We start from the raw sequence: 10,726 nt of genomic DNA on the forward strand, positions 1-10,726 counted from the left end.
TCCCTGCTCCTCTCCCTCACCCGTTCCCTTTCTCTCAACTCTGCTCTCGGCGTTGGTTTCAGGCGTGTGTGTTCATCGTCCTTTCAGTATCGCGCCTGCTCTGCTGCTCACACCGCCTGCCTTTTTCTTTTCCTCCCGAAAGATGGAGTTTGGACCGAAATGGTTCCGTCTGATCTACTTGGTGGTTCTGTGTGTCTCTCTCGCCCAGCCAGGATCCTCCAACACAAAAAAGGCCTCCAAGATACCACGTTGTCCTGCGACCTGCTCGTGCACCAAAGACAGTGCCTTCTGTGTGGATACCAAGGCGATACCAAAGAGCTTCCCACCGGGGATCATTTCTCTGTGAGTTTTGCACTTATACAACATTTTGTTGTCGTCAGCGCAATAGCATTAGATTAGCTTTCTGCATTCAGGCGAGGTACACCCTGGACAAGTCACCACCTCATTGCAGGGCCAACACAGACACACAACATTCACACACTAGGGCCAATTTAATGTAGCCAATCAACCTATCCCCAGGTGCATGTCTTTGGAGGTGGGAGGGGCCTATCCCCAGGTGCATGTCTTTGGAGGTGGGAGGGGCCTATCCCCAGGTGCATGTCTTTGGAGGTGGGAGGAAGTACCCACGCAGTCATAATGCAATGAGAACATGCAAACTCCACACAGAAAGACCCCGAGTTCAGGGATCGAACCCAGGACCTTCTTATTGTGAGGCACACGCACTAACACATGGTCAACCGTGCTGCCCTGGTTGAGATATGAATTCGGAGTCGCAGGGGGTGGCTGGAGCCTATCCCAGCTGCACTCGGGTGGAAGACCCTGGACAAGAGTAGGCCGACCCTGTAAAATTGTAAATAAATCCTAAAAAAGACCTAAATCTTTTTGACATTTAAACTACAAGGACAAAAGAAACAGTTTAATATGTTAGCCATTCTACAATTCTATTGGGATTGAAACACTTTTGACCTTTAAAGCTATTATGACATCACACTTGTAGAGTGTGGACCTGCCAGTACAATCTGTATTGAGAGCGTATGTAGGGATGGGCACTGAATTTATTACTTTTATAGGTACCATAGTCCATTGGTACTACCAGGTATCCATTCACATGAATGAAACAGTGCCATATTTTGTTCCATACTTTGTTGTGTGTTACGTCACGTCCGGTTGCAGCTTTAGCAACGGCTCAAGCACTTGGCCGGTAAACAAGTACTCAGAGCTTCAGGGTAATGTTGCAATTTTCTATGCTTGGCCGGTAAACAAGTACTCAGAGCTTCAGGGTAATGTTGCAATTTTCTATGCAACAAAGCAAGAAGAAGGAGCTCAAAAGTACAGGGAGACTCAGTTTTTCAAAATGTGCTAGCTTGATGCTAATTTACATTGGATTTGCCATAGACATGCTACCAATTAGCAAAAGTGATTTTAATAAAACACAGAGGATGCACATTACAATTAAACAGCTAGTGTGTAATAAATACAATACTTCAAATTAAAAGACTTAATAGCTAAAAAAGACTACCATCTGATTAAGGCAACATATTGTACACTGCTGCCATCTAACGTCTTAGAATTGCAACTGCATACCAAGTCTACTTAGTACAGTACAGCACTTGCAAATGAGACACAGAAGTGTAAGAAAACAATCTAACAACTGAACAGTCCAGCTCAGCTGTTGAATGTTAAATAACATGTTCAACAATAACATGTACTAACACATTTGAACACACACAAAAGTAGCACAAATCGGTACCTTTGCGTACCGATATCGGTTTACAGGTACCAGCAATTGGTACAGTATCCATTCAAATGTGAAAGGTACCCATTCCCAGTCAGGGATAGCTACGCTATTTCTACTACATGATGAAAAATCTAAAGATTTTGGGGACTGCATTGATGTTTTTATATATTTGTTTAATTTTGTAGAAAGGTTAAACAACTGCGATGAGTTGGCGACTTGTCCAGAGTGTAACCTGCCTTCCAACCAAGTGCAGCTGGCATAGGCTCCTGCACCCCTGTGACCCCAAAAGGGACAAACAGTACAAAATGGAAGGATGGAAGGTTAAACAACTTAGTGCTATTATTGATTATTAGCATCAACATTTCAGTCTCTTCTCTTTACTTTGTGCTTATTTGCTCAATTTCTCCCATTTTTACGATTTTGTTTTTTTGGGGGCAGGTTTATTTTATTTAAAAACAAACAAACAAACAAACAAACCGGCCCACACTTGAGATGGCCCTGGCTTATGCTAACACCTATCCTTGTTTTACTGCGCAGGACGATGGTAAACGCAGCATTTACCACAATCCCCGAGGGAGCGTTCTCACACCTTCACATGCTTCAATTCCTGTGAGTATTCTGACGACAGCAAACAACATCACTTTGTTCATTTTTGAATATCCGTTAATAATCTATAGGTAATTGTTTGTAATACACACGCGTGTCTTGCAACTTGAAATGAATGGTGATTAAAAAGAGTGGTGACGTAGCAGTAATGAGAGTAGAGTCTCGGTATCAGTGTCATCTCCAACTGACTCCCTCCATTGTGCTCTGACAAAAGCCTGTTTGTCTGTCACATGCAATCATGAATGTGGCTCTTATTATTGTGTGCAAGTCTGCATTTGTCTGTCACATGCAATCATGAATGTGGCTCTTATTATTGTATGCAAGTCTGCATTTGTCTGTCACATGCAATCATAAATGTGGCTCTTATTATTGTATGCAAGTCTGCATTTGTCTGTCACATGCAATCATGAATGTGGCTCTTATTATTGTGTGCAAGTCTGCATTTGTCTGTCACATGCAATCATGAATGTGGCTCTTATTATTGTGTGCAAGTCTGCATTTGTCTGTCACATGCAATCATGAATGTGGCTCTTATCATTGTGTGCAAGTCTGCATTTGTCTGTCACATGCAATCATGAATGTGGCTCTTATCATTGTGTGCAAGTCTGCATTTGTCTGTCACATGCAATCATGAATGTGGCTCTTATCATTGTGTGCAAGTCTGCATTTGTCTGTCACATGCAATCATGAATGTGGCTCTTATTATTGTGTGCAAGTCTGCATTTGTCTGTCACATGCAATCATGAATGTGGCTCTTATTATTGTGTGCAAGTCTGCATTTGTCTGTCACATGCAATCATGAATGTGGCTCTTATTATTGTGTGCAAGTCTGCATTTGTCTGTCACACGCAATCATGAATGTGGCTCTTATTATTGTATGCAAGTCTGCATTTGTCTGTCACATGCAATCATAAATGTGGCTCTTATTATTGTATGCAAGTCTGCATTTGTCTGTCACATGCAATCATGAATGTGGCTCTTATTATTGTGTGCAAGTCTGCATTTGTCTGTCACATGCAATCATGAATGTGGCTCTTATTATTGTGTGCAAGTCTGCATTTGTCTGTCACATGCAATCATAAATGTGGCTCTTATTATTGTGTGCAAGTCTGCATTTGTCTGTCACATGCAATCATGAATGTGGCTCTTATTATTGTGTGCAAGTCTGCATTTGTCTGTCACATGCAATCATGAATGTGGCTCTTATTATTGTGTGCAAGTCTGCATTTGTCTGTCACATGCAATCATGAATGTGGCTCTTATCATTGTGTGCAAGTCTGCATTTGTCTGTCACATGCAATCATGAATGTGGCTCTTATTATTGTGTGCAAGTCTGCATTTGTCTGTCACATGCAATCATGAATGTGGCTCTTATTATTGTGTGCAAGTCTGCATTTGTCTGTCACATGCAATCATGAATGTGGCTCTTATTATTGTGTGCAAGTCTGCATTTGTCTGTCACATGCAATCATGAATGTGGCTCTTATTATTGTGTGCAAGTCTGCATTTGTCTGTCACATGCAATCATGAATGTGGCTCTTATTATTGTGTGCAAGTCTGCATTTGTCTGTCACATGCAATCATGAATGTGGCTCTTATTATTGTGTGCAAGTCTGCATTTGTCTGTCACATGCAATCATGAATGTGGCTCTTATTATTGTGTGCAAGTCTGCATTTGTTTGCTCCAACTTGTCATTCAATCCATCGTAATATTTTGGAATGGATTGATGACTCAGTGGATTTAATTGAATAGAGGACTTATAATGCGGCATTGTCTTCTATTGTATAATAACAATTACAGTCATATTCTTTGTATTCCACCGTGCGTCGATGGAGTTTGTGCATTGTAACAAAACTGCAAAAAAATCACAACATCTGTCATTTTCATTTTGTCTGCAGGCTATTAAACTCCAACACATTCACCAGGATTTCTGACGATGCATTTGCAGGTCTCTCTCATCTGCAATACCTGTGAGTAACAGCAAGTACCTTCAATTTTGTAAAAGGTATACAATGAGTAAAACATCAATGCAGTATATTTTTTACAATTTTTGTTATAATCATGTGCTTGTTGAGGTTAAGGTGACAAGAAACATTGAAAACAATAACAACAAATTCTCAAAAATCACAAGTTGTTTCAATGTTATTGCATTTTGCTGCAATTTTCCTGAAAAGATGCCGCAAATTCAGGCATTTTAGGCCAAGAAAATCACACAAAAGCCTGTGAAATTCTAGAGCAGTGGTGCCAATTAGATTGATCACGAGCTACCGGTCGATGGTGGCGGGTGTGTCAGTCGATTGCGAGGCATTTAAAAGAAATAAAATAAAATCTCAAATAGTCTAGTGGCTAGCTACTAGCTAGTGGCTAACGTCCAACCACACAATGTTTTAGCTACTTCTAAACTACTTTTCCTTGTCTCAATGGAGACCAATAAACTACATTTCTGACAAGTATCATCACTGCATGACGAGGAATAGCTAAACATGCTTCACTACACACCGTAGGAGGAAACAATAGCTAACCGCTAACAGCAAGCTAGCTCTCCTGAATGTAAACAAAGGACTGGATCTACACCAACATTGACTGTAACGATACCAAGTACAAGAGTTGTATGTAGTCAATACTACAATCATTACATTGATATTTTTTACAATCACAAAATCTTTTGTCTTTTTTATTGTTTATAAACCCAGGAAATATGTCTCTAGACACAGGAGGATTTCACCAATGTATGACCATAACTACTTGGTATCGGAGCGATACCCAAATTTGTAGTATCAAACAACGGAATAACAATTGCTTATTACATCTTAAGACAAGTTTAGATAGAACATGTTAAAACAGGAAGTAACCAAATATTAATGTTAAATAAACAAGTAGAATAATAATCAATTCATGTTCTATCGCTTGTCCCTCATAATTTTGCCAAAATGATACAATGGGAAATGAAACAATATGTTAATGGTTTGTCAGCAGCCAAATGAAAAGCTTTGTAACCCGTTCACTTACTCACTACTAAAACAGAAGTTGTCTAGTATGATTACTATCTTACAGTATTTAATGGCATATGTTTAATGTATCATAAGATCATAAGATTTTCTGTTAAAATAAATTCAATAATGAAATTTTTTGTGGTACCCTTTATTTTGAAAAGTATCAAAAAACAAACAAAATAAAAAAAAAAAAAATTAAAATTAAAAAATTTAAAAAAAAAAATATATATATATATATATATATATATATATATATATATATATATATATATATATATATATATATATATATATATATATATATATATATATATATATATATATATATATATATATATATATATATATATATATATCCATTCATGTTCTACCGCTTGTCCCTTTCGGGGTCGCGGGTATATATATACATATATATATACATATATATATATATATATATACATATATATATATATATATATATATATATATATATATATATATATATATATATATATATATATATATATATATATATATATATATATATATATATATATATATAATCGCCTCATATATTATAAAATTGCCTAGGCATTTAATTTTTATGTTTTTTTTTACATATAATTTGAAATATAATTTTGTTTGAAATCATAACTCAAGCAGACATTTAAGTATTTAATTTTATTTTGACCAGAACAGTTTTAAATATATGATAATACAAGATTTGTTGCATTATTAGATGATAAAGTTTAAAGGATATGCAATTGAATGCATTTTTTTTCTGTCCAAATGGAAAGAAGGAATACATTCAGAAAGAAAGTGAACGTCTTTCATTGATGCACATTATTTCCAAATTTACGATGGCCACATAATATTATATTATATTAATGGTGAGATTGACACCTGTGTTATACAATAATGTGTTTATGAGCGAGAAGAACAAATCTATTTGTGGTGGTCCAAATGTATTTGCAAATAAATGAACGCATGGGGAAAAAACTGCTTACTGATAGGCAAAACAAAGAAACTGCCGAAGCCTCATTTGATCACAAACTATTTTTCCACTTAGAAAAATAACAGTGGATTAGGCTGGCGTAATAAATTACAAATATAATGCTCTGCATTTTCGCATCGTAATCTGAAACCTGAGCTGTTCAATTCTAAACCTAAACCTTTTGTCAAAGCTTGATAAGTAAAATCTCAAGTGCGTTGTTTTCATGAGTGACTTTTCCCCCCCCAACAGATTCATTGAGAATAATGACATCCAGACTCTCTCACAGTATTCCTTTCGCGGACTGAAATCTCTGACTCATTTGTAAGTATCCCAGCAAAAATGAAAATGCACACATATTTTTTCACCTAAATATTTCCCCCAGTACAAGTTAAGTAGTTATAGCTGTTTTTGTAACTACTGTAGAGTAAATATAATAACAACTTGTGTACGATTATTTCTGGTTTAGATCGTTCAACCCAAGAAGATATTTAACAACATCCAAAAAAACAATCTAAATTTTAAAAAATGTCTTTTTTCCAGATCCCTCTCAAACAACAACCTGCAGCATCTGCCTAGAGATCTAGTTCAACATCTAGATATCCTCACAGATTTGTAAGTGATAGTTTCATGTACTGTACAAACATCCGTTTATGTATTTTGTGGCCACTTTTCAGGGACCTCAGGGGAAACTCCCTCCGCTGTGACTGTAAAATCAAGTGGTTAGTGGATTGGATAGAAAAGAGCAACACTTCTGTTCCTCCCATCTACTGTGCCAGCCCGTTTGAATTCCAGGGACGCAGAATCCGCGATCTGGCCCCACGAGACTTTAACTGCATCAGCGCAGGTTTGAGGTTTAACAGTTGAAATGTAAAGACGTAATGATAATCATTTGCTTTCTTTCTGTATTTTTCCTGCGCTAGATTTTGCTGTTTACGAAATGTTCCCATTCCACTCTGTGTCAGTGGAGTCTTACGAGTTCAGTGGCGATCACTTTGTGACCTTTGCTCAACCTGATTCAGGTTTCTGCACTCTGTACATGTGGGATCATGTCGAGATGGTCTTTAGGACTTTTCGTAACATTAGCTGTAAGTCATTGCTACTTATGCATACAAACTGTTTTTTTGTGTCATTTCAAATGGTCTTTGTGGCTTTTTATGTCTGTGCAGCTCACTCAGCCGTGTACTGCAAACCGGTGGTGATAGACAAGACGCTGTACATGGTTGTGGCCCAACTTTTTGGTGGATCTCATATCTACAAGTAAGGTTTTCAGCAATTATTGGTGTCATCGTTTACTCAGGTTTGCAAACTGCTTACAGCAATGTAGACGCTCTTAATAGCTGGGTTGCATATGACGTGACATCTGTTTTTCTTTTTCCTGCCTTAATTCACACGATGGTCAAGCAGCTTGAGCGTAGCAATAAAACAAGTGAGGGTGAGTGTAGAGTTTTGGGAGAAAATGCCATGTCGCTGTTCTGTTTTTGTGTGTCTCAATCATTGAAATAGAGAGATGGAAAGAGCTTTCACAGAGTCCCGAAACAATTGGTTCATAAAGGTAATAAAGTCAGGGGGAAAACAAAAGTGCATGGAAGGAAATGGCTCTTAAAAAATATCACTTTCATCATCTTATGGAATACAATTGGACCGCTTGTGTCTGCAGCAATCACTTTGTAAAATGTTTGTTGTAACATTTGATTTGTTTGAGAAACTTTCTGTGATGCAATTGAGTTTATTCTCTACTATGTTAGTAGTGTTTGTTAGCAGAATTAAACGTAAAGAAAGGATAAGAGATCGCATTAGTTTGTGTTCTTTTGTGGTTGCTATGCCTAAAAATAACTACGAAGATCTGAATATGCAAATAAACTAACGTCATATTAAGTCCTAGTAACAAATATTGTAATTGTTGGTCTAAATACATTGAATTTTGTATTCTATAACGGCCTCATATATTACAAAATTGCCGAGGGTTAGGATCATTCTTTGTTTTTTTACATATAATTTGAAAGATAATTTTCTTTGAAACCATAAGTCAATCAGATATTTAAGTATTTATTTTTATTTTGACAAGAACAGTTTGAAATTCATGATAATACAAAATGTGTTTCATTATTAGATAACAAAGTTTAAAAGATATGCAATTGCATGCATTGCATGTATTTTTTTCTGTCAGAATTGAAAGAACAAATACGCAAATAAACTAACGTCATATTCAGTCCAAGTAATAAATATTGTAATTGTTGGTCGAATACATCGTATTTTCTTTCTCGATTTTCATAAGAGAAACTAAAAACTTCGTTGTTGTTGTGCAGGAAAGCCAAGTGCTTTATTCCACACGGATGAGCGAATTATAGCGTCTTTGGGGATATTTGTTAGCATCATGAAAATATCCTTAATAGTATTAATAAACTAGATGAATAAATCTCTTATAGGCTCAACAGCATATACTGAATCTTGATAATGCCAGCAAACATTGCTAAATAACAGGGACATCTATAGCTTAATATACTGTAGATATATATGTATATAATAACAACATTGCTAATATTTGGTTAATATTAAGTCAGGAATAATGGCTACAAATTAAATGAGCACATTTTGTAGTGCACAGCATTTGGAAGCGGGGTTTGATGCATGATACTGCATGATACTGATAAAGCATGCTCCCCATGGTCACACCAGGTCCCCCTGGCATCACACTGCACCTCTTCAGGGGGGCCTACCCCTCTATTTGGGAAGAAGTGCTTTTGATAACCTTTTGCTATCTTTTATTTACAATTTAGAATGCATAAAAACAAAATAACTTGTTCTTGTTTCACATAAGAATTGTAAATAACAGGCAAAATTGTCAAAAAGTTGCATGCCACCTTTAAGGTAAGATAATAGAAGAATTAGAAACCTCCAGTGGGCCAGATTGAAGACGCTAGCTTGGAGACATCTGCACTAGCCAGTGTTGATTTGTGTCAATGGAATCTTGCTGTTTCTCAGCAGCCACATGCAAAATGGAATTGCATTTTCTAGTTGCGTTGTCTTCAAACTGCAGGTGGGAAGAGGACCCACAGCGTTTTGTGAAGATCCAAAACATCGACACAACTCGTGTGAGGAAGCCCAACTTTGTGGAGACCTTCCAGCTGGATGGCCAATGGTACTTTGTAGTGGCGGACTGTTCTAAGGCTGGTTCGACCAGCATTTACCGCTGGAACAGCAACGGTTTTTACTCCCATCAGTCCCTCCATCCTTGGCATCGTGACACCCATGTGGAGTTCCTGGAAGTCGGAGGAAAGCCTCACCTCATCCTCTCCAGTGCCACTCAATCGCCACTGATCTATCAGTGGAACCGAGGGCAGAAGCAGTTTGCTTTCTTCTCCCAGATCACAGAGCATGCTGACGTGCAGATGGTTAAACACTTTTGGGTGAGGAAGGTTCTTTACCTTTGCCTCACGCGCTTCATAGGGGACTCAAAGATCCTCCGCTGGGAAGGGCAGCGTTTCATAGAGATCCAGGCTCTTCCCTCTCGTGGCTCCATGCTAGTGTATCCTTTCACAGTAGGCCTGCGTCACTACCTCATCCTTGGGAGTGATTTCTCTTTCTCCACAGTCTACTTATGGGACCATCTCACTCAGCGCTTCCATCCCTTCCAAGAACTCAACATGAGAGCACCGAGAGGCTTCAGTCTGGTGTCGGTCGACAATAAGGACATTATGTTGGCTGCCAGCTTCAAGGGGAACTCTTTGGCCTATCAGCACCTGCTGGTGGACATCAGCGCCCAGTAGAAATACTCAACATGGGCCCAACTCATGACAACCATAGGAAAGGTTGTACACTTCTTTTGTGACAGTTGATGTTGTTAGTGATTAATTCAACATTTTTGAAGAAAATGTATTTTAGGAATTATCCCTTCCAATCTGAAATGAATCATGTTATAAATAACGCAGCGCTTTTGTATACTGTACTGTACTGTACTGTATATAGCTTCCTTGTTGTCATTGCTAGGTACATTCCTCCATGTGGCGATGGATCAAACGATACTGACGCGTTACCAAACACCAAGAGTATGTGTCCCTTGACGTGTGTGTTCATTTAGGAAACACTAAGAGTATGTGTCCCTTGACGTGTGCATTCATTTAGAAAACACCAAGAGTATGTGTCCCTTGACGTGTGTGTTCATTTAGGACACATCAACAGTATGTGTCCCTTGACGTGTGTGTTCATTTAGGAAACAGCAAGAGTATGTGTCCCTTGACGTGTGTATTCATTTAGGAAACACCAAGAGTATGTGTCCCTTGACGTGTGTGTTCATTTAGGAAACACCAAGAGTATGTGTCCCTTGACGTGTGTATTCATTTAGAAAACAGCAAGAGTATGTGTCCCTTGACGTGTGCATTCATTTAGAAAACACCAAGAGTATGTGTCCCTTG

General features: G+C 38.0%; 1 protein-coding gene across 1 annotated transcript; it reads left to right on the forward strand.

The window, feature by feature from the left end:
• Window positions 1-124: 124 nt before the first annotated feature.
• On the forward strand, window positions 125-10,353 carry lgi3 (leucine-rich repeat LGI family, member 3). Its single transcript, XM_062049730.1, has 9 exons — window positions 125-342; window positions 2,276-2,347; window positions 4,244-4,315; window positions 6,564-6,635; window positions 6,855-6,926; window positions 6,989-7,158; window positions 7,235-7,399; window positions 7,481-7,571; window positions 9,352-10,353. The coding sequence occupies exons 1-9, from the start codon at window positions 143-145 to the stop codon at window positions 10,079-10,081; spliced, it is 1,644 nt and encodes a 547-aa protein (XP_061905714.1). The 5' UTR covers window positions 125-142; the 3' UTR covers window positions 10,082-10,353.
• Window positions 10,354-10,726: the final 373 nt, after the last annotated feature.

Source organism: Entelurus aequoreus, linkage group LG06, assembly GCF_033978785.1.
Source record: "Entelurus aequoreus isolate RoL-2023_Sb linkage group LG06, RoL_Eaeq_v1.1, whole genome shotgun sequence".
Taxonomy (NCBI): domain Eukaryota; kingdom Metazoa; phylum Chordata; class Actinopteri; order Syngnathiformes; family Syngnathidae; genus Entelurus; species Entelurus aequoreus.

Bases quoted from the DNA above. Each gene is read 5' to 3' on its own strand.
- lgi3 (XM_062049730.1), top strand. From the start codon at position 143: ATGGAGTTTGGACCGAAATGGTTCCGTCTGATCTACTTGGTGGTTCTG. The intron at 7,159-7,234 runs GTTTGAGGTTTA...TTCCTGCGCTAG, and splicing joins CTTTAACTGCATCAGCGCAG to ATTTTGCTGTTTACGAAATG. The intron at 7,572-9,351 runs GTAAGGTTTTCA...TTCAAACTGCAG, and splicing joins GGTGGATCTCATATCTACAA to GTGGGAAGAGGACCCACAGC.